Genomic DNA, 24757 nt, shown 5'->3' on the forward strand with positions numbered 1-24757 from the left:
AGTGGTTAGATGAAGAATGCAAAGGGCAAGAACATCCAGGTGGTGGTGTGGTGCAGGCCTTTTAATGCCTTGGGATTTAGAGCAAGTGCCTATTTTGTAGACTGTAGACTTTCAAGCAAGAAAACAAATTATAGAGTATGGAGGAGTCATGGACAACTGATATGTACAGGAGTGTAGTCATATTCTGGATAATGAAGTTATTATAGGTACAACTGTACAGTGATCATTTATGGCCAAACTGGTATTGGAAAGACCTTCACAATTTCAGGGAAGCCCCAATGAAGAACATACTTGGGAAGTAGATTTTCTTCCAGGTACACAGAATCAAAGAATCACAGAATTGTTAAGGTTAGAAGGGACCTCTGGAGGTCATCCAGTCCTCTCCCCCTGCCAAGGCAGGGTCACCTAGAGCAGGTTACACAGGAACATGTTTGACTGGGTTTTGAATGTCTCCGGAGAGGGAGACTCCATGACCTCTCCAGGCAGCCTATTCGAGTGCTCTGCCACCCTCAATGTAAAGAATTTCTTCCTCATGTTGAGGTGGAACTTCTTGTGTTTTAATTTATGGCTACTGCTCCTCATTCTGTCACTGGGCACCACTGAAAAGAGTCTTGCAATACATTGTATTGAATATTAGAAAAAGTCACAGATTGAAACTGATTTTTATTCTTCTTTGTATAATTTTCTCTTCTGAAAATATATAATGAAGAGCTTTTTGAACTTCTGAATCCTATTCCCAGCACTGCAGATGTTTTGATGATCCCATAAACAAGACCCATAAAGTGTAAATGGGAAAGGCTTAGAAGAAATAGCTGTACACAACAAAAATTAAGCCTACCAAATCTTGGAAAAAGATGCAGCAAAAAGAACTGCTGCAGTTCTTTTTCAGAATATGATTCAGAACATGAATCATATTCCAGTTGATCCTACTGTTTTCCATTACCATCCATATGAAAGTAACCTGGGCAGATGACCAAGAGCTTGTTAGAATTGGGAATATAAACTTGCAAGAAGTAAAAACACTACAGTTTGGGGCAGCTGATAAAAGAGCTTGTGAAGCTGGAAACACCAAGGAATATGTTCTGACCCATGAAAGAGTTATTACTCCTCCTGTGGAAGAAGACATGGAGAATCTTAATAGAATCCTTCAAGACTCTCTTGGAGAACAACAAAGAACATCAATAACAGCCACAGTTTGTCCCACGTCTATAAATCCTGAGGAAAAATTGAGCACAGTGGAGTATGCTTACAGAGCAAAGAACACAATGAAACCTGAAGTTAACCAGCAGCTGCCAAAGGGGCTATTATTAAGGAAGAGACTGAAGAGACTGAGCAGTTAAAAGGAGACCTCACTGCTGCACAAGAGTAAAATGGAACCTATATTGAAAATTCATGAAGCCCTTAAAGGAAAGCTGACATTTTGGGAAGAACGAGTCGCAGAATATATTGACATAATGAGCACCATGGAAAAAGAAGTGAAAACAATCACTAAACCATTCAGTTAATAAATGTAATGAAACAATGAAAACAGATCTGCAAATCAAGGAGAAATGACTGAAAAAAATCACGGACAAATCTGCAAGAAACCAAGATTCCTCTGGTTGAGAAAAAAATATGTGGTTTCAGTTTTGAATACACCAAAGAAAAACTTCATGGTGCAGCTAGCCATTTGGTCTGCTAATACAAATGATGTACCATGTAAAACTGTATCATAAGAAAACTGGTGATTGACACAATGCGATCATCCAAATACATTTGCAGGAGAAATTAATATTCTGGTCAATAAAATACACGATTCAGTTAGTGAGAACTGTCTGAAGCAGCAACAGTTGTTGACAACTTATGCATATTTTATAGATGGCCTCATATCTACCATTGTTCAGCAGATAATGTATTTGCATTAGTTGTACCAGGATCTTTTACCTCTGTTAAAAAATTGCTGATCACTGAACTTTCTTAACTGTCTGTTAACATATTACAAAATATGACTGTGCCATTTGCTAGTAAAGCTGAGCTGTTCAGGTTGACTGGGGAGCATATATATGGCTTAGGAGGAGCATTAAATATCTTGACCCCAATGGTAGGAATTTTCCTGGAACTAAAGTGTTCACTTCAGAATAACACAAGGAAATTTTCCGCTGTGGCTGATGAGATGAAGGACCATAAAAAGCAATTAATACCTTCTTAGGAGATCTCTAACTCACTCTGAAAAAATTACAGAAAGAAACACCCAGTGGTTTTTCTCAGCTGCAAAATACCATGAGGATTTAACAGAAGAAGTGGAAATGGCAAAGTGTGTATATACAAAGAATGCAATGAATTGGTGTCCTCAGTGCAAAGCCAGCTGAACCTGTTGGCACAGGAGATACAGAAGAACTTAGCTTGTATACTGTCAAAAAATGGACGTTTGAAGACTACCATCACTGCTGAGCAAGAAAATGTGTACCTGGAAACTATTGACCTAGACAATAGTAAAACTCCTGCTTCAAAACAAATTTATTGCATCTCTGGATAAGTTCTTTCAAGAGCTCAGGGACATAAATGGTGTTTTATGTCCATATGTTTTATGGACATAAAAGAAGATGCTGGTGGAATCCATAGTCTGTTCTCAGTAACTTCTTGGCAATCTAACAAACGTATCTCAGGATACTGGTGAATGGAGAGAATTTGAAACTGCTCAAGAGTCAGCTTTATGGATCAGAAGAAGTCCTTCTTCAGTGATGAGAAACAGCAGCTTCAGTGTTTATAATAGGAAACAGAAAGTTTGTGATTGAGATCCATATTTTGTATTGGATATCTTGTTCTGCATTAAATTGCAGTAGATGTGGTTTGGAACCACCTCATTGTAAGAATAGATCCTACAATGCACTTTATTATGTGCATATCAAGAATACAAATAGTTGTGTTCGAAGATCCTTGACATACTGCTGGTACTTAACCAAGCTAATTGCCAATTTTAAAAGCACTGGAACTCACCCATGAGAGCTACAGACCAAAAGGCTATATTGACCTTAAAAAAGGAAAGAGTACATCATGTTGCTGCCAGCCAAGTCCAGGGTCTCCAGAACCATGCTCTCATTTAGAGGCCTGACTGAATGACTCCTAAAAAAAAAGATCTTCTTATCTATTTTCAGTATGTGCTCACTAAAAGCCAGTCAATACGTAAGAACTTATTTAAAGAACAGAATTGTCCTATGGCTATTGAAAGCTGGGAGCTAGAGAGCAAGCAATTCTGTACAACAGGGAAATGCAATGGATTTATGTATTATATACAACTTCTCTCAAGAACAATAGTGAATTGTGGCTTGCAGCATTTACAAGGGGTGCGACTGTTAAAGAGACAGAATTACCTTAAATAAAGGCTTGTCAAGCTCTTTTACTCTCTCTCTCTATAAAAGCTTGTATTACCACAAATATACTCCCTTATATATTTTTTAGAAGACTGACTTTAGAGATTGGCATCAGTGTAATTTCTTTATCACAGCAACATATGGCAGTCTTCCCTGCTGCCAAAATATAGCCATGTTTCAGCTTCAGGGTACAGCTGGCTTGAACTTAAAACTGAGACTGCTTTCAAACATAAATACAGAATTTTATGTTACTCCTTCCGACACCATGAAGGAAAAGTAAATTCAAAATTCCTGTTACTGGAACCTCTATGAACACTACAGTGCTTCATGGTTCCAGCCACACTAGGAAGTATTTTTTCCTTCTAGTTTTTGGATAACATCTGAAGTGATTAACAGTCACTGTGTCAGGATCATGTATCATTCAGATACCCATACTAAAATTTTTTCAGTTCAGATTCCTGTATAGTTTTGCAAGATTTGATTTTATAGTGCTTTATGGTGAGTTTCCCACATAACCACAAGTTACAGCAATCTCTGATCATGTGCAATGAATGTTTCTGTTCTGTTTCTGTTCTAAACACCTTCTGTTTAGAGGCTCTTTACAACTCATCCATAATTAATCCAACATTTCCTCTTGCGGTGCTCTTCCTGATTTGCAAAGCTGAATGTAAACCTGCTGTACTGGTCCATGTTATCTCACCGTTCTGAAAATTAGCCAGATAAATACAGCCAATTCCTAGTTACATTTGAAATTATACCCAGCACCGCTATTTTGATTGAAAACATAAAAACATCAAACACTACACTATATTCTGAGCAGTTTGCTCAGCTGAGCATTTTCTAGGTTACATGTCAGTACCACAAATATATAAATGAAACAAACAGAATAAAGGTCCAACATTAAAAAAGGAAGAAAAATAATAGATGCAATCCCATCCTCTATTCTCATTGCAGCTGGAGCTAGAAGAAAACCCTTAAGTGCTTCCAGTTTTCTGCTTATTGATGGAGCTGACAAACACCAACTGCATGACAGCACCTGCTTAAAAGAAGCCCAATGGGCAAAAAAAAACCCAGTTAAAACAGGTAAGGGAGTAACTATTCCCTTCTCAGTAGAAGATATATAAATAGTAGTGTTAGCTGTAACATTGGAGTTGTCTAGGTTACTGCTTTGACCCGGTTCTTTCATTTGGAACAGATTTAGTCACATGAGCTGACATTTCCTACTGGAGGAAAGAAGTTTTCTGACAGGTAGGAGGGAGCATAAGGTCCTGCTTGAACCTTGCAATACTTCCTCTGCTATGTATTTTCTGAATAGAGCTCTAGATGCCTGGCTTAACATTTACAGAAAGGAAAAAAGGAAGTAGAGGTTAGACAAGAAACTAATAAAACCGTTCTCTAAGCAACCCATATAGTACTGTTGGTAAGTAAATTGCTGGCCACTGAAAATTAACAGTTTTCTGATTCCTCTACTTCCCTTTCCTGGATCCCCCCTACTCCAAAAGAACAGTTGAGTGTGGCTCAGCCTGAAGCTGCTTTAAACAAAATCATTCTCCACTTCTCAACCATTGAAATAAAATAGTCTGGCACGTTAGATGTGACAATCCACAGCTTTTATTTCTGTGAAGTAGGAGGTGTATTTCTAACATCAAGGAAACATATTTTACTGCCAGTACTCTGAAAATGCAGTTTCTCCATTTAGCATGTGGCTGCTGCGAGAGCATCAGACTGAAGGCTCTGATGTATGAAAACTTCCATCAACTCACAAAAGGGATCATGGCATGGCTGGCAAAAGAACAAGAGCAGAGCCTGAGGTCGGGGAGAGAAACCATGCAATCCTGCAGTGCTTTTTCCACTGTGATAGATGAGCTTATATATATATATATATATGTATATATATATATAATGCTTTATGGAGCCTGGAGCAAACCTTGGTACTGTCACTCCGCTAACAAAAGTGTAGGCCTTTGTTTAGAGCACTTTATATGCCTTTGTTTTCAAAACCATTGAGCTTAAAGTTCCATGGTGTCTTTAAATTACTCTTCAGATTTTTCTTACATTCAGTTCCTTTCTACAATGGAAAGTAGCACAGTAGTGAAGATCTGAATGATGGAATGTTTGCTGCACTTTTAATCCTGGGACAATTAGACAACCAGTCTTCCTCCTCATAAAAGGGAGGATGCAGGTGTTAGAAACCTGTAGAGAAAGGTAGAGCTCCTATAAGTAATTTAGCCTGTCTGCAGAACCAAAGGACTTTTTATCATCCCCTCCACAACTACAGCTGACAGAGCTGACCTCATTGTGCTAACTCTGCACACCAGCAATTCCTTCCTCACACAGTAAAAAATAAATTAACTGTTTAATCATAATACCTTGTAAGTTTCTAATCTCTGAAGATGAGCAGAATAAGAAGAGCTAGCAGGTACACATTAGAAACACAGCATGTGACAGAAATATGAGCATGTGTAGTCTTCTTCAACCTGGGATTATTAATTTTCCAGGTACCAATTTGAGAATAGTTGATTCCTTTTATGATTAAGGACTTCCAGTCTTTCCCCATGCAAAAGCACCTGCAGATATCAGTTATTGTAGGCTGCTACACCTAGCACTTACAGTTTGACGTTTACTACATTTTAAGTTGTTTCTGCAAATGCTACCAGCCTCTCATCTTTCTCAGTGTGTGTTCTAACAGTTCTGTGTGTTTCTCAGAGCATTACTGAAGGTCCTGACAACAGCTTCATGTTGTCAGAGCATGAATCCACAAAGAGTGCCAGGATGTAGATTTCCAAAATGATGATGTTCTGTAGATACCAGTGATACAAGGTTGTGGCTTACTCCAGCATCTCAGTGTTTGAACTGAGACCCCTGCACCTCACCAGCATTTGTGCACTGGAAACAGAAGATATTCTAGTCCACACACTCACTGAAGAGATAAATCCACTCACAGTAGTACTTATGCAATATGGAAACCTTAGTTTCCGACAGCCTGTTATTTTCATGTGCATGATTGGTGCTCTTAAATCAGTGGAGGGAGAACTCTCTTAGTCATACTGGTAGCTGAAGTGTAGCCGTACCAGTTCAGACCAAAGATTCACTCAACACAGTGTACTGAACCCTCACAGGTTGATTTCCCAATGCTTAACTCTGTAGTTAAGGGGCAGTTGAAATCTGGAATAGACAGTTTCCTAACAAAAATCTGTTTTTTCTAATAGGATAACATTTTTAATCAATCAACTAATTGAGGATAGAAGGTGAATGCAAGATCCACATGTATGCAAATTTGCTTATTTTGGATGTTGTGAAAATACCAGTAGGGATAAGGAACATGCTTGTTGTAATATATATCTTTTTGTCCATGTTTGCCAGAACATATGTTTTGGTTTTTTCCATTCTTGACATTAACTAGCCATGGGAGTATCTGAATAATGTAAAAGCCACTCTAACACATCTCTGCATAGTTGTCTAACAAATCAGAAATTCAGACACAGTTTTCTAAAAGATCCATGTTTGCTTCCTCAACAGTTTGTTGGACTGGTTAGGCTGCATGCATGGTGGTCTGTAGTATTATCACTAGGATCATGATGAAAGACAAGAAACAGTGCTTCATACACCAAATACTAGACAGACTGCTTACTCCATGCGGCACAAGACTGGCTGTGTCTTGAGAAGAGATCAAATTTAGGTAAACTGATTTTCACTCCATCTGGTAGGTATGGGAATAGTTATGTACATATGTATTTTTGTATGTATGTATTTCGAGCTGAATTTCTGTAGCTCAAGGATTTTTAACAGGTATGTTAGACCAGAACACAACATACCTCTTTTCATGACTACAAAAAAATCAACGATATGATGTAACAAAAAAAACCCCAAACACCAACAAATCAAACATTGAATGGAGTATCTGATGTATTCACAGACTGACAGTTAACATTTATCTAAAGTTTAAGTTAAATATGTTAAGCTCATTTTGTATAAAGAGCAAGAGGAAGATCCTCGGTGCATTGGCTGGAAGTCCTCTTCTTGTCATTGACAAATTAGTAGAAATAAAATCCCTACATTAGATACCCTAAGCTGCTTTCAGGATTATGATTGTACTTGAGGAAGATATATGTGCTATGCGTCTTACTCACCCTCTTAAACAAGGGGTATATGAAAAGAATGAAATATTAAGCAGCAGTTGAGTGGTGGCTTTCAGGATCACCATTTTGGACTTACCTACATTCCCCATAAGTCCCATTTAGGCCCCTAAATCCTCCGTTATAGATGGTTCTTGGACTTTCACAGCTGTGTCTGCATTTGACACCATGTAAAAAGTGTATAAAAGTACCCTTATACCTCTGGGTTCTGTAAAATTGAACACACAGAAACTGCAAGGACTGTACTAACAAAAGCCATCTAAGTGCCTAAGTGCCAAGAAACTGAAAGGCAGTATGGCTTTTGAATAACCCAAAGTGGGAAACATAGCTTGTACTCTTGTGATTCTGCTTTTTTAAGGTTCATCCCTTTATGTTATTAAAAAAAAAGAATTAAAAATGTGACCTGACTTAGATGCAGACAAGTTTGTCCTCATTTATATTTAAAATCTTTTTGCTAACATAGGTATCTTGGTTGGGATTACACAAAAAAACCCACCAATAACAAACATTTATCACAGCTGTTTTAAAATAAAAAAAAAGAAAGAAAGTACTGAAGTTGCAATTTTACCTGAGGCAAAAAGAAAGCTACTTTATCAGCACACTTTTGCTGAGTACTGCTAACAGGCAAGGATAGTATCACAGCATATACCTATGCTGTTCTGTTCTATCTTCAGGTTTTGGCCAGGTTAGCTATTCAAACTTGTAGTGAAACAGAGGAGTGCTTACACAAGTTACTAATATCATCTGAATGTGACTGCAGTAAGTATGAGCTGTGGTACAGTATGTGACACTACGGACAAAAAGGGGTAATAAAGATTTATACATATTGATGTGGACTTCATGTGGTAACTGACCCGAGGGCCAAAGACTGCTCCTTGACCTATTTTGTTGGGTAGTTTATTCAACCCATTTTTTTTTCAGATAGAAAACTTTGATTGAAAAAAAGAAAAGAAAGTGAATGGTTTTCTGCACAGGCAATAGGTTGAGCTGGCTTACCATGCCCTTCTTGCAAGGGGACTGAGAGGTGGCTATTAGTGGAAGGATTCTCCTTTAGAGACAATGCACTATTAGACTGCAGCCTTGAATTGCTCCTGGTAAGCACACAAAAAAGGTAATTGAAAGTAATTTCGGGATGATGGATTCCCCTCTGGGAACCAGGCACCTGCCGACTCAGATAGATAGCAAGTCGTAATGGTGCAGGAGACACTAAAAGGCAGACCACAACTAACTTTCAAGAGATATACCTCTGATTTATGGAAAACTCTAAATCCTATTTAAGGTTACTTCCATTACAGCTACAGTCAAATACCTTTCTCTTTTGTTTTAAATTTATTTTATTTTTTCCAAAACAACAGAATTTGCTGCTCAAATCATTTACCAGAATGACAGGCCTGGAGTGGAAACTGAATAATCTGGTCTGAAGCTAGGAGGGTTAGGAGTTGTCTGGGGGGGGGGGGGGGTGTCACTGTACAGCTGAGATGAAGAGACAAAAAGCTGCAGGAAGGGAGAGATTATGGAAGTTATTAAATGAAACATTTGGCTTATGACAGCAGGGGCTATAGATGGCAATAGACCCTCATGTCCATAAAAGCAACAAAAGCATACAACTGTGTGTCTGTGTACATGTATGTGTGAATGTTGTCTGGTGGGGGTCTGACACTGAGTGTGAAAACTATCTGCTGTTTCCTGCTGTGTCCAGAGGAAAAAAAAAGGAGCTTTTGTGTATAGTTTGAAAGGAACAAAACTCAAATGAGCAAGATGCCTTCAGAGGAGTCATTGAAGCCATCTTCTGTTTTGCCCAATGGAAACAAACTGGAAAATCAGACACACTGCCTAAAATTCTAACATAAAAATAAATATTGTTGCCATTTAACTCCCAGTCTACAGGGGAAATAAAGAAAATATATATGTGATACCCTCTGTCAAACACACATAATTCATTAATAAAATGCTAAGTTGTAAAAAGTATCAACATCTAAACCTTTCAGAGTTAGGAAACAGGAATACACTTCCATAGTTTTTCATATTTTTTTCATAATAGCTTTTACTTATACATTTGCTTACTATACTTTAGCCTTTTACCCTCTATTTTCAATTTATACACTGAACTACAAAAAAAAAGAAGCACCTTATTTATGCCTCAGAAAGACAAAACATCTGAAAAAAAATTAACTTTAGCAAAAAGTATAACTACTGTTTTAAAAATTGTAGTGTTACTTTCCACCCCATTTTCTAACCTATATTAGGAAATTATGGAAGAACCTGAAATACATGTGGATGAATAGAAAGAACAAAAGGCAACGGTCAACATCATGCATTCATGAAAAGGAGAAAAATGTATTTTGCCTTCTTACTGGTAGCTGCAACAGTCTGAACTGTAACGAGTTCATTTTATGAGAATATCCATGAAGAGTATGCTTGCAGTCTGCTAGAGGAGATCACTGGCATGTGCCTTTCAGTACTGGAAGAGAGATTCTGAGACAGATGTTATTTTGTCTCCACATATGCATCTATAGTTCTGCTTCTCTGCCCCATGCCCAAAGACAGAGTATGGTACATCCATAGGGGGGTCAGAAAAAAAGAAAACACCACATTGTTTTAGCAATTAACCATTACAAGATGACCCATATTTTACAAAGAGATCAAGGTATTAAACAACAAATAGGTTACCACATTCCCTCTGATGTCTGAACAAAGGGTGAAAGAATGCAGGAGCAGCTTGCAGAAATCTAAAAATCTCAGTTGTCACTGGGGTGAATTTCCCTATGCTGCAAAGAGAGATGCTCTGCAGGGGTCCTTTCTACAGTCTTACAAGATTTTACAGCAGGACAAAGCTGGCCCCTGTCACAAACCATTGAAGGGTCTGGCAGTACTTCTGGCAAGAGAAGCTTTGCTGCCATAATTCAGGCAGACCATCAAAAGACATTTCCTCTGGATTAACTCAGTGTATGGAGTTATTTAAAGTCTCCATCATCCACAGGCTGAGAGGCCTGCTACTTGTAGGTACAGCAGGGAACCTCATCTCAAGGCAGCTGTTAGATGCTGAGGCCTGGTCCCACAGAAAGGTGCTCAGAGGGATTTCTGTCAGCAACTTACTGGAAAAGGGTCTAGCAATTTTCTGCATGTGAAATTTATCATTTGTAACCACTCATCATTATAGCTTTCTGCGCAGAATTAAATTCCTTAATTCGTATTAGAAAAACATGAGTCATCCTGACAAAGTGTTTATCAACTAAAGAAAACTTGACCATTTTCAGCATTTTCTAGCCCCAAAAATATGCTAGTCCATATAGAGTTCCTGAACTAATGCTTGAGAATGCTCTTTTCGCATTACATTATGCATATATGAAAGTGTGGTAGTTTCATCATGATCCCAAAGACATCTTACATAAAGAAAGAACTCTGCCTTCAAGGAGTCTCAGTAAGTCTGAGTAATAACGCTGGAGCTTTGAAGCATAATTATGTCCTTATTATATAATCTAAAAATGAACTTTTAGTACATAGATGTAGCACTTCTTTAAATATTTGTGGACCACTTTAATAGTCTATTTTAGTAGCCCCCAGAGCAACCTGACAATTACATATTTAGCCACTGTATCTCTCTATATAATTAGTAAATGTAACTGTTCAAAATACATCTGTGTCCCACATGCTGCCCCCAGATTTTTTAATGCTGTGGAAAGAAGAGGCACACTAAAGGGCTCTCTAGCTTCAGTAATGATTTCCACTTGAACTCTAATACTGGTAGTTATGTGTTGGTATTGTTGAAACCTTTCTTGTTTCTCTATTGCATTCTCTACCAGCACAATTTGTATATGTAATCACTCGGGTATATGGTGACACATACAAATGAAAATGAAAATGCTCAGAAAACCTGTAGGAAGAATGTAATTAATTTTCTGTATTACTGTACATAAAGTATAGTATTTAGAAATAATGCAAAACTAACTAAAATAATACAGCATTATTTGTCTTATTTATGTCTTCCTCTGTGACATATATTTATAGGTACTTACTGCATTAAGTGTAGATCAAATCCTTCCCCTAACAGAAGCCTCTTCCAACTTTAGTGTAGATGCTGGAATCCGTGGCAATGGCTTGTGGAAGCAGCCAGGAAGTATGCTTCATGTGTGCCAGGTAGATTTTTAGCTACTGTATGTCTAGAAAAATACAGGTACAGGACAGGGATTCAAATGCTACTTACCCAGCATAACACTGATTAAGCCATTTAGCTATTAAACCGCACTGTAACTTCTCCAGCTTCTTCAGATCTAAATATAAGCCTTCTTTAAGACTGAGATATATATAAAATGGTTTTAGAAGTGTTTGCTGAGGTCATTTTGGCTTTTCCATTCTGTACAAAATTTGGCTTTTCATAGGTAAATAAAACATATTTCAAATTTTTATGTAAAGCACACCTGCAAAAACACAATTGGCAAATTGCAGAAGGATGCAATTAAAGTGTAAATGAAATAAATAAAACTGGTTCTGCAACTACTTATAGAAGCATGGAAATTAAATGCCTTGATACATCAAGTCACAGATAATAGAACTAAGTTATAAAGTTCTGTATACCAAATGCATCATACCTGTATAAATATTTATGCATCATCACAAATTAATAACCATATAGAGAAAATATAAATATCCTTTATGGAAAAATATTACATTATTTTAGAAGAAATATATTACATTATATGTACCAGCCCATATAGGTTATATATTTGTTACATATTTGTTACGTGCTATATTTAATGAAAGAAACTCCAGCAGATAGCTGATAAATGGATTCATAATATTAGCTATCTTCTGGACCATCAGATAGCTACTGCAGTGGCAGTGCAGTAAAATCATGGCTACTGTTAATGCTTCAAGTCAGTACAAAGGATGGTGTTTGTCTTGGGTGATGTTGGTGCACCAGCAAAGCCAGCCCAAGGTGAGCCAGCTGGTGAGCCAGCTACCATTCCATTCCACCCAGTTTCTTCTCACTATTGGTTCACCTCCTCCTCAGTGGAGCTGGTACAATCATTTCTGTCATTGCTGGAGTGAAATGGTCAGGGAGCAAAGTGCAAAGTCTCGCAAACCAACCAACCAATCAACCAACCTGGCAGCAATACAAGTTCAAGGTATTCATACTCCTCCTGCCATCTGCCTTTTGCTTTTCCTTCTGTGTTTCTGGCAGCTTTCTGTGGGACCAGTCAAACCATCAGTAATTGATACAGCTTAGAAAAGTTATGTGAGTTTTCTTTCTTTATTAAATCAGACTAGCTATGTGATGTTGTTTGCTCTGAACAATTCCTACGCTCCCATTCTGGCAACAGAGATGAACTGAAGCCAGGGTTACAAGAAATAATGAGGCTGTCAGTTGTCTCAAGTAGTATTGCCACTAAGAAGAGAACATGGGGAACTAAACCCTGTGAGTAAAAATGAAGGAAAAATGCATGCATAATTGCTAAAATTAATTTGTTCTAGTACCAGGCTGGTTCCCTCTCAAATATGCTGGCTCCTACTGTGCATTTCCAAGTCAAAGTAACCTGCTAATTGAGATAGAACAATCAGATAGGAAAAATATGGAAGATGATGTCAGATATATCAAGCCACAGACAACCAGGAGAGTTTAAAAGCAATATCTGAAATTAGTATTATCTGACAAGGACCTGTCTGGACTGGTATGTGACCCTGTAAGGCTGAGCTTGATCCATTCGCCATAAACCTCATCCACATAAGCACTTGACAAAAACTCCTTTAAATAAAGCACTGCAGCCACCTAGCCTTGAAAAGATGCAAGTGTTCAGGAACATTCTGATCACAAACTGGAATTAAGCAAAATCCTTCCATGTACTTGTAGATACTTCAGAAGCCAGTAAGAGGTGGATCTGTTGAAGCCAATAAGAGTAACAAACTGAATTAAGTAACAAAACAACCAGAAGTCACTAAAAGGCAACAGTGATCCATCAGTGAGTCCGTCTCTCAAGTTCATCTTTACAAAGCTGCAGGACAGTAATTTTTGCTTGGCTCATAATCAATGCTTGCTAATGCTATGTTCTCTGGTTCTGCCTAACACTGATGAGATAAGGAACAAAAGGATCAATGCTCTCATTGTGTTTACTGGGAAACCAGTAATCTTAGGACAGAGGACTCAATTCCCTGAATCCTAATTATACATGAATTTGCTCAAGTATCTATTTAGACTGCCATAAATTATGAACAAACAGCAACAAATAGACGAGAAGAGGAAAGTGTCAGTGGCAGAAAACGTGGACAGGATCAAATATAAACCTATGCTGCTGCTGTATAAGGGCACTTCTAATTTTCCTCTGCTGTCGACTGCTGTGTCATTTCCAGACCACAAATCACGTAGCAAAACCTCACCTGCCTCTTCTCAAAAATTCTCAAGTTGGGCACCCACTATGAAAAAAAGACTCTTATTTCAATGAGATTACCTGCCCATCTGGACTCAAACTTTGATTCCTGATCTTATGAACAGTAAAGACAGCAAAGAAACCTTAGAAGTACCACATAGCAAAACAAGATGATAATGACATTCCTGTTCTCTCTTCTCTAAAGGGAATTTTCAGTAGGTCAATCAGAATTTTGATGTTAGTTAACTACCAAAATTAATTTCTGATTTTCCATTTAGCTACAGAACTAGCTGAGAAAGAAAAAAGAACACAGCATATAATCAAAAACAGGATGAAAAATGGAAAAGATTCAAACAATGGTCACAAATGTACTTTTTATTTTCCAAGTGCACAATAGCTTTAAAAATTTCTCTTTTAAGAGGCGTGAAAGGATTGAAAGGAGATCTACCGTGGCAGCCTATGACACACGTATATTGTGCAAGTTACAGTATTTTTCTCTGATGTGTTTGGTGCTGTCCAGTGTTGAGAACAGGCTACTACTGTACATGAGCTCAGCTGGATAGTCTGTGTTCTTTTAATGGGCTGTTTTGTTAAAGAGCTACTTGACAACCAATGTATTTGTTATTTTTAAATTCCCTGAAAAAATTCAGACTCCTAGCTCATGAAAAACGCATCCCTTCTGAAACACTACCTAAACTGAATATATACACATTCATTTTTTAATAATCACACTTACAGATACTTTATATGGAAAAAGAATCCAAGTTTGTGATTACTGATATTTAATATCAGCAAGGTCACACTGGTAAAATACCAAATTAGCAAAAAAAAAAAGTTTTCCATCTCAGTTCTTCTGCTTGTTATGGTCTAAGAAAGACTCTTCAAAATAAAAATCTTGTACTTTTGATTCTTCTTTATACATGAAAAGAACAGCCTTGTGCCATCCTCAGTGATAGGAAGTGACAGGCAGAGCATGACATCACTCTTTGTTTTTAACTGACTGCCTTCTGGTGAATTTATTTTGCTGTCAGTAAATATTATGGCAGTGTTAATCACATTCAGGCTTTAAGGAGACAGAAGCCTTGTGCTGAGTTTGATCCCAGAAGTTGGCAGTTCTTAGCTTTTGAAGGGAGAATCTTTTTTTCCAAATTTGGCACAATGGCTTATCTGCAGACAGATCAATAGGAATGTCTCAGAGAAATGCTAAAGTACACATCAAAGGTCTACAACCTCCAAAGGCATCCATGTGGATTCCTCCACTGTAGCCACATCACACAGACTCAACACTTACAAAAGCATCAAACCCTGTAGTCAAAAACACAGGTTTATTCTGCAAGTAACTGATATTTAAGGACACTTGTCACCAGTCTGACTTCAGCAGCTTTTAACAGCTTCCATGTTCTTCTTATCACTATATTACTTGTCTTCTTAGTATCATTACACATGCGATGTCCAAAATAAGATAGGGTCAGTAAGTTTATTACCAGAGAACAAATACATATTTCTGTCCTCCTACAGACAGTGAGAGTCTTTAAAATGAAGAAGTGGAGAAACTGCACCTTCACGATGCCCAAAGCGAGCAGGGATCCAGCACAGACCATGCTCATACTACCTTGTCTCCACTGTCTTTCTAGATCTAGTTGGCTTTCCTCATCCACCAACTTGTCTTTTGGCTTCCCTTCAAGGAAAACACTGTCATTTATTAATCCAGTATTCAAGCATGCTGTAACTTTAATAAATATCACATCATAACTGTTATTACTAAGTAGTGCTACTAGTAGAAGACCAAAATCTGAAAACACAAGTTTTGCATGCCCACAATAATAAGAACAACTAGATAGATGCAAGGGCAGAAAATAGGTGATTTCCACCTAAAAAAAAAAAAAAGAGTATAGCGAGAAGTCTGGTCTCCTCTCTGTCCTTCACTAACACTCCCGCTTCAAATCACAGAATCATAGAATCATAGAATCAGCTGGGTTGGAAGGGACCTCCGAGATCATCAAGTCCAACCCTTGATTCACTACCGCTGCGGTTGCTAGACCATGGCACTGAGTGCCACATCCAGTCTTGTCTTAAAAAGCTCCGGGGATGGAGAATCCATCACTTCCCTGGGCAGCCCATTCCAATGGCTGATTACCCTCTCTGTAAAGAAATTCTTCCTAATATCTAACCTAAACCTCCCCTGGCACAGCTTAAGACCATGCCCTCTTGTCTTGCTGATAGTTGCCTGGGAAAAGAGACCAACTCTCACCTGGCTACAACCTCCTTTCAGGGAGTTGTAGAGAGTGATGACGTCTCCCCTGAGCCTCCTCTTCTCCAGGCTGAACAGCCCCAGCTCCCTCAGCCTCTTCTCATAGGACTTGTGCTTGAGTCCCTTCATCACTTCACTCAGGCAACTATTACCATGCCTTAAGTTTGCAAACAGCATATACACAACTTAAAGGAATTACTTGTTGACTAAATCACACAGCAGCTGGAATTAGTAAGACACTAATTTTGGTAAGAGACCCTGTGAGTCCTGGTTGAAAAAAGTGGTCAACCATCAGTCTCTACTGTTTCTTGCATCAGGATAAAAGTCCTTAGTGTTGCTCTTTCTGCTTTCCTTTCTCTGAGGATTCTGTATCTTTCCATGCTTTGCTTCTTGAATCTATAAACTGCTGATTCCATCTCAACAACTTTGATTCTGCCTACAATTTTACTTTTCTTATCTGGCATGGCTCAAGGGTTCTCAGTACTTCCTCTCAAGTCTTTCTCGCTATTTTTGCAGAAGTCAGAAGAAAGGTTAGTTGACTGGCCTGAAAAAGAGGGTCTGCACCCTGATGGCATTGTGTAGCCTACAAACTCTGAACAGTACGGGGGAAGTGTCCCGATTTCCATGTGGGGTAGGTCTTCTAGATGACATCTTCTTATAAAATTAATTTTATGTTACTGAATAGACCAGTGAGATGCTTATAAGGAAACGTTACACACGTTAACGAGAGTGTAAGGCAGAACATCCCTAAATATCTCCACGTTATCATTATCCAAGTAAAAACTTGAAAATACTCAAAAAGCGGGTGCGACATGTTACGTACACCGAGATGCCTCGGTGCGGTTACGAGCCGAGCCGCAGCACTGCGCTGCCCCACCGAGCGCACCTCCACCCATTAACAAAGGGCGACAGTCACGACACGACGTAGCCGACAGCTCCTGCGCCACCCGACAACTCCTGCGCCCGCCGCCGCGACTGAGAAGGAAACTGTGTGCCAGCCCGCGGCTTTGGGAGCATTCCCGACGGGACCCGCCCGACCCCGGCTCCCCGGGGGCTCCGGGCACACATGCCTTTAGAAAAGCCACGGCAGCACCAACGCGCCCCCCGGCTGGCGTCCGCCGGAGCGCCATGAAATAAAAAAGCGAATCGTCTTGTCCCTGGTTTTCGTTTGTCTCTTTGCCCGGGTAATCCGCTATTTTCTTCCGGTGCATTATTTTCTTCCGGTGCATTCGCCGCTGCAGGCGCGGCGCGGGCGGCGACGATGGGCGGGCGTGTGACCCGCGTTTTCCGGACCTTCAACGTGGAGAACCGGGCCCGCCGCGAGATCAGCAAGGAGAAGCCCACGCCCGCGCCGCGGCACCGCGTCGCCCGCACGGACGCCACGGCCGGTGCGTCCCGGCCTCGCCGGGCGGGGGGGGGGGCTGCCGGCGGGGGGCGGTGTCTGTGGGCCCGGCGCGGTGCCGTGGCGCGGGCGGAGGAGGGGAGAGCGGGTGCCGGGTGCGGGGGGTGCGGGCGAGTATCGGGCGGTGCGGGGCGGCGGCGTCGCGGCGGGGCCGGTGACATTGGGAGCGGAGAGCGCGCGGGGCATGCCGGGAGGCGCGGCGGCGGGTGCGGGGGGTGGCTCATGGGGCAGTCCATAGGGGGGCAGCTGATGGGAGCGGTTGATGGAGGTGGTTGCTGGGGGCAGTTGCTGAGGCCGGTGGATGGAGGTGGTTGCTGGGGCAGTTGCAGGGGGCAGTTGCTGGGGGCAGTTGCTGAGGCCGGTTGACTAGGGCCGTTGCTGGGGGCAGTTACATGGGGGTGGTTGCTGGGGCAGCTGCTGAGGCAGTTGATAAGGGCTGTTGCTAGGGGCAGTTGCTGGGGTGGTACTGCAGATCTGTACCCAGTGTGCCACAAGCTTCCCACAAGCGTTTGCTTCCCACAAGCGTGTGCTGCCCACAAGCGTGTGCTTCCCACTGTGCTGTGGCAGGTGACCGGGCGGCACTGCACTGTGAAGCAGCATTGTTAAAGCCAGAGCTGTGGGGAGAATGACAACTTGCCAAGAAGGCCTGTGCTTTTGGAGGAGCCGTGCCGTGCCTTCTGGGGAAGCAGTGAACTGGCAGAACTAACAAAAAGGAAACAATTTGACTCAAATCTGTATTTTCTCCTTTTTTAATCCCCCTTCCCTTCTTCTCCTCACTGCCTTTAGATCAACCAGAGATAAAAGAAGAAATTTTAAGAAAGGACGATAGGCTTCTCACATTGCTAAAAGATGTTTATGTCGAGTCCAGAGATCCGCCAGTACAGGTGAGTATGTCTCTTTGTAGGAGCCATACCAGCATCAGCTTTGGGGTCACCAGAGTCAGTGCAAATTTTGTGTCAAGCAAAAATGCTCTATCAATGCCTAAAAACTATCTTATTTTAGTGGATAAAAGTGGTGGTTTTATTACCCTTATATACATCAGTAGCACTGACTGGATCTGACCCTGTGTTTTGAACATGTGATGGACTGTGATTATACAAGTTTTTAAATGCTTACAGAGTCTTCCTTTTTAACATTATGTTGATCCTGCTTTGTTTTTTACTTAAATGCTCACTTGGGCAGTTGTCCAGCCTTTTGCAAAGACACAAGAATTTGCCAGAGATCGCTTGTGGTGTTGCAAGAAGAGATTAAGACTGCTGTGGCAGCAGTGATATGTGATAGAGGACAAAGATGTTAACATTTTAATGGAGTCTTTAACTACTGATGTTTATGTCATATAGCGGAGACTTTTTTTTTATCTGGCTGCTGAAGTGCCTTAGGTTTTTTCTGCTTAACCTTACGGCTTGTATGGTTATCAGTTTCTTTATTGCCAGGCTGCAATCTTTGACTTGGGAAGGCAAAACGTACTCCTTCTCATTCAGTAAAATGCAGACTGGGGTTCAGTCTCCTGTTTTCCATCATGTTATGTTATGGCTTGTGCATTTTACTTGTTGCATTATTGGACCACTTTATTCCAGCTACTTTATTCAATAATAAAATTTTTATAATAATTTTTAGAATCAGCAAAATTCCTAAGTCTCTCTAATTTGCCACTTACATGGTATTCAAGTCTAAAAATATTTAAAATGCAAAAAAATTTCTTCAGTCTCTCCCTGAAGTTTCCATTTAATCTCTATCCTTAATTTGCATCATAGAGGATAGTACTTTGATATTCAAGTGCTGAAGGTCTAATTTCAGTATCTTTCAATAAGCCTGTCAAGAGAGCTTTGAGAAAAAGCCAAAAGTGGAACAAATCTTCCCTTAATTCTGAGGTTGCTCCACATAAGACTTGCTCGTTTGTGTCTGCTTGTAGTTGTTAGGAAGAACATGATTGATGTGTAAGCACAGAGATCTATGGGCAAAACTTACTCCAAACGCTTCCTTCCGTTCCTGATGTCACACTGACAACTTTGTGCATTGTGTACATTATGTGTACCTACCTCTATGTATGTTTGGTGTGTCTGTCTGTGGTAGGTGGAAAAGCACCAGCTCTGGAGTCCTGAATAGGCAGATGCCCAGAGACAGATCATTTAATCAAGGCTTGAAAAATCATTCATTTTCCAGGCACAGTTTTAGCACAAAGTAGAAGGAATACATGGAGGACAGATCAGACATTCTCTGTAGTTTAGAAACAGACACACAGATGTAACATCTACATCAGTTTTCTCAGCATGTGAGTTAATACAGAGTGTTTGTGCGCCAGTCAGTGGCTGTGGACTCTGATTACTTTAAAAGTACTTTTTCTTAAATTTAAGAAAGATTTAATTGTGTCCTTTTGTGCGTGTGTGTGTCATTCACTAGTAAAATCTTAATAAAAGGCAATATGAGGAAACCAAAATTGGTTTGGAAATTACTTGAAAATATGAAGGGATCTTGGAGAAGAGACTTTGTGTGTCTTCATGCTTCAATAGTCATGGCAGTGAAACTCTATATGGTGCTGCAAAATAGTTTCTTTTTGTCCAAGAGAGCTTGTTCTCTAGACAGAGCAAAGGAAGGAATATTTTTAGTAGCAAAACTAAAATTTGAATATGAAAGGAAGGGGAGAGAGACTACATAAAAAAGTTTTCCAATAGTATCAGAAGGATACCAATTTGTTGTATGATTTTATTTTTTTTGTCCCTTGCAGTGAATCAGTACCAAGTATTAGGTTATCTGCGTTTACATTTGGCTACCAAAATCTGTAGTTTGCTTTGTATGAAGGGCTGCCAAGTCTGTACAACACATAGAGTGCAATGGATGGGATGCTTTTCAGCATTTGGTTGGGAGTTGACATGTAGGCAGTTGTATGTAGAATGGCTGTGAAAGAAATTACAAGAAGTGAGGCTGGAGGAAGCCTTACTGGAGAAGCTTACAGGAATTGCCATATTTAGGAAAACAGCTTTGCTACAATATGCATAGTTAACAGAACTGTTAAGTTCTTTTTGTTTTCCTTCCCACAATTAGGTAAAAGATGGAGGTGGAGAACATCTTCCGTGTAAACAGGAGGAAAAGAGACTTACAAAACTAGGCCATTTGGGAGCTCTAGATGTAAAGAAAGTTTCCAAAGGCAAAATTTCCATTGTGGAGGCTCTGACACTTCTTAATAATCATAAACTTCATCCTCAAATATGGACTGCAGAGAAAATAGCAGCAGAATACAGTCTGGAACTGAAGGATGTCAACTCTCTTCTGGAATTCTTCATTCCTTTCACCGTGCAGGAATTTCCTAAAGAAACCAAAAAAGCTATAAAGTCAACATAAAAATACTTGCCAAAACCTGGTGTGATCTCACTTGTGTCTTAATTTTACGCTTAAGTATATTCAGTGTCTGAAAGTTCAGAGTCGGTAACATGTTGTGCAACAATGCCGCTTCCTTATACCAATGAGATGTATTCAAGCAATTCCATTCTGTATTGGATGGCTTCAATGAAATGCAGCAATTACAGTTTGTAAACCAGAATATGACCAGTAAGTGGTATGAGAGTGTGTCACACAGTTCTGATTATCCCATTCAAACATTACAAGTTCAGTTAAAGCACTTTACCTTAACATTGAAAGATTGCCTTTCTTAGCAGAGACTTCCTGGCCTGCAGCTAAACAGGTGCTCTACAGGTGTTAGCTCTGTAGTTTCATGTTGCTGTGTTCTTTCAAGGATTTGTTGCCAAGGTGTGTGTATATGCAAACAGCTGTCTTTCTTTTGTATAGGAATGGAATAGTAGTTATACTTTGTAAAGAAGGTTAACCACAAGATTTGGGAAATTCAGCTGTGTCAACTATAAAATAAAAAGATGAATAGCAAGAAGGCCTCTTTCTGGTGCTGGAACAGTAATGGCTGATACATAGCTCCTTTTCTACTCTATTCTGATTTAGCTTAAATACCTGCACCTCCCTAGGTGCTGTCAGCCAGGGAATTTGTAAAGAGCGATGATCTTCTAGCACCTGCCATGGTCTCAGCAGTCCATGGCATCTGCTGTATGAGAAATAATGCTTCATGTTAATAGGTAGCTGTGCAATTCAACTGGATCTACTAATTGGACCCACTAGTAGGTCTTTTGTGAATATGTGCCCATCCTGTTACAACAACCCTTTTTTTTCCCGTGGAAGCATTGTCTAAGTGACCCGATGTGGGCTAGGTCAGGTCATGTCTACTCACAGCAAGCTACCCACATACTACCAGACTGAGGATGAACAGCATCCTTTCCAGTTGTTCATAAAGGATGACACAAACTGTGAGGTGGTAGCGGTGGATTGTAGTCTTCTTGATGCTATGACTGTTTAGGTCTGTGTCGGTAAGAAGTTTTGCACTTACTGTAGTGAAAAGTGGTTCATGTTTTCCAGATAAGCTGGGGCAGATAATCAGAACTGATATTTAAAAATGCATTATGGCTGCCTTCATTCAAAACCCCAAAACTTAATTTTATGTGGCACTAATATTTCTAGAGCCCATCACCAAAGAAGATGAATTTATTAAAAGGATGTAAGTCAGTACTAGGCCTACAACGTAACTTTCTTTTCAAGAACTTTTCTGCCTGGTCTTAGATTTAGAGTCTGGTAAATACTTTAGCAAGAAGATGATCAGCTTTATTATTTCGTGGCAAGATTCTTTCCACTTCTCTCTCGGAGTTGGAACATAATATTTACAGTACAGTTTGCCACAGTGTATTCAGGGTTTTGCTTGATTCACTTCTGAAGTACATAACACTGTACCATAGTGGAAGATGACACCAAGTGCATTGTATAAGAATTCAAAATTGTTAGTCTTTGGATGTGTGGGGATAGGGTTGTCATTTGTCCTGTAATATAAAATGGGGTACAGAGCTGCACTCTGAAACTAATGTACCTGGGTTATGTACAACACTAAGATTTCTTTGCTTTGCACTCTTATTTTATAGAATGTTTTAATACAAATACTTCATTGTTTGAATCCTGTTCATCCTAATGTAATATTTAAGTAATACTTGGAAAACAGCTACGGAATGCATTTGGTGCAGATATTGTTGCTGTTATTATTGGACATGCTGCGATTTCCTTCTTTAAAAATGAATCTTTTAATTATGGATTGGAGTCAATTAAAAACACACCAGAACTGGCACCAGACAGCAGTTTAACCATGCCCCCCTGACCACTGTGATATGTATTTTGGCTTCTTCTGTCTCCTTTGTGAAAAGTCTTGTAATGTGTCAGCACCATGACAGTGTCCTGTTTCATACTGAAAGTCCCCAGAAGCATTATACTACTGCACTGCTTACACCCTCAATAGGCACATGCTTTGGGACATTTGATGCTCATCATGTTCAGTGCTCCAGCCATACCTTCAGGACAAAATCCTGTCCACAAATGTGATGATTGCAAAGCTATTCCCCTGTTTCTCTGGAGCCAGGCTCTCTTCCTCAGAATGTATCATCCACAGTGGGAAGCAGAGGTCACAGCAGAGTTGGTCTAGGGATCCATCTCCCTGGAAGCAGATAAACTGGTAGCCCAGAAGGCTCCTCTGGAGCAGGGAACTTCTTTGGCAAAGGTTGCTCACTCCAGGAAAATTAGATGCAATGCAGTTTGTCAGCACACAGATTCTTCTGCTGGTCACCCGCCCCACCTGCTGGGCAGCGTCAAACCAGCACTTCAAAGGTATTGCTGATTGTACAGGATCATGTAAAATCTATACCATTATGTATCCAAATTATGTACAGTCTGAATGTTTAGCTTTCACTGTGTCTTCAGACATGGAGCATTTTAGTTGTCTGAAGCTTACAAGGAGAGCCAGAAGCATGGATCTTTACCCTGGTGGGAAAGCCTGTCCCTGATCAAGCACTCTCGCTGCTACCATCTTGTCCTGTGTCCGCTTATTGACCACAGCAGGTGTGTGTGCTTAACACACCAGCGTTCCAGTGAGTATGTGTTTGAAGATAATGCTGTCTTTAGAGTTGATGTCTGGGATAAGACTACTCTTACTGTTCCGTCTTTTCTAGAACTACTTAGTTCCTTTTTTCTGGTTTCAAGGGACTCTTTACCCATCAGTTCTCTTGCCTGCTTACTAGTTTCTAATTGGAAGAATAATGGTATTTTCTTTACCCTTCAGACTTGATTTTGTCTGTGTTCCTTTCTGTCTGTATCCCTTTCCTATAGCTGTTTGGCTGTCAGCTTAAGTAGAAGGTATTCTTCAAGCAACTGTTTTGAAGAGGCAATTATGAGGAATTTGTGGGAACTCACAATTCAGTTTTCTGGTACTCATATCTGAAGAATTTTTCATGTCTTGTTGCCATGCATGCAGTGCATTGAAATGTAGCTTAGGTCTTTTTGGCCACCATATAGGATCATTACATTTGGTAAGGAACAACCTGTCTCACTCAAACTGCTTTTTTCTTGTGGAATTAATGTAAAATGTATATTAAGTATGAGCTTTGTAAGCCTGTAAGGGATTTGTTTCATTTCTTGTGTAGATGGCACACGGTTGACGAACTTCTTATATGTGGCATTATTATACCAGTTCTCCAAATGTCACTGAATAAATTCCAGGCTGCCTTGGGCACTGATACAGAGTGAACACACAGGGGCAGGCTGAGCCTTATTGGAAAATGAGGGTTACATTCCTGGTGAGAAATAAAATTTATTTTCTTCAGGGGAGTTCCAGCAGGTATACTGGAATTCCTGGCTTGATTTTTTTTCTTTTTTAAAAAGATTCTTTAGGGAGAGTCTAGTAGCTCACTTACCCGTATTTTCTCGGACATAGTCCCATTTCTCCAGCTTTGTTCTATCACAAAGTCTATTCCTAGCCTTCTCCAGCCAGTTTTTTCTGCTATGAAAAGTTCATATAGTTGCACTCTTGCTCTGTACTAGCTCCCATGCAAATGTTGGTTGTATCCTGCCCTTTCAGTATCAACAACCTATTTTATTTCTGCAGAGCTCTCTTGCCTTCTAGGAGTAGCACACCTGCTGAGGTAAAGATGAGAGGATTGAGCACATGTTTTGCTCTGCAGAATTTATGAATAGGACAGGTTTTCAAAAGGAATGTAGCTTTTACATCTTCAAAAGCTGCTCTTTTGGGATATGTGAACCTAAGTCATCTTTTTCTGTCTCACTGTATATGTATTAGTTCTTGCAGTCTGATGGCAAGATAGCAAGATTGGAACTGTGAGGCAGGAAAGTGTTTTAACTCTGCTTTCCATGCAGGTTAGTCAGAG

The 24757-nt window shown here is 39.9% G+C and overlaps 1 protein-coding gene and 1 pseudogene across 1 annotated transcript; both read left to right on the forward strand.

Moving 5' to 3' along the window:
• The first annotated feature begins 229 nt into the window (after positions 1 to 229).
• Positions 230 to 3379, forward strand: LOC135410684 (kinesin-like protein KIF11; annotated as a pseudogene).
• A 13772-nt stretch (positions 3380 to 17151) lies between these two features.
• NDUFAF4 (NADH:ubiquinone oxidoreductase complex assembly factor 4) lies at positions 17152 to 20855 on the forward strand. Its single transcript, XM_064649931.1, has 3 exons — positions 17152 to 17487; positions 18288 to 18385; positions 20544 to 20855. Exons 1-3 carry the CDS (start codon positions 17361 to 17363, stop codon positions 20838 to 20840), a joined length of 522 nt encoding a protein of 173 aa, XP_064506001.1. The 5' UTR covers positions 17152 to 17360; the 3' UTR covers positions 20841 to 20855.
• The last annotated feature ends 3902 nt before the right edge of the window (positions 20856 to 24757 follow it).

This window comes from Pseudopipra pipra, chromosome 3, assembly GCF_036250125.1.
Source record: "Pseudopipra pipra isolate bDixPip1 chromosome 3, bDixPip1.hap1, whole genome shotgun sequence".
Classification (NCBI taxonomy): domain Eukaryota; kingdom Metazoa; phylum Chordata; class Aves; order Passeriformes; family Pipridae; genus Pseudopipra; species Pseudopipra pipra.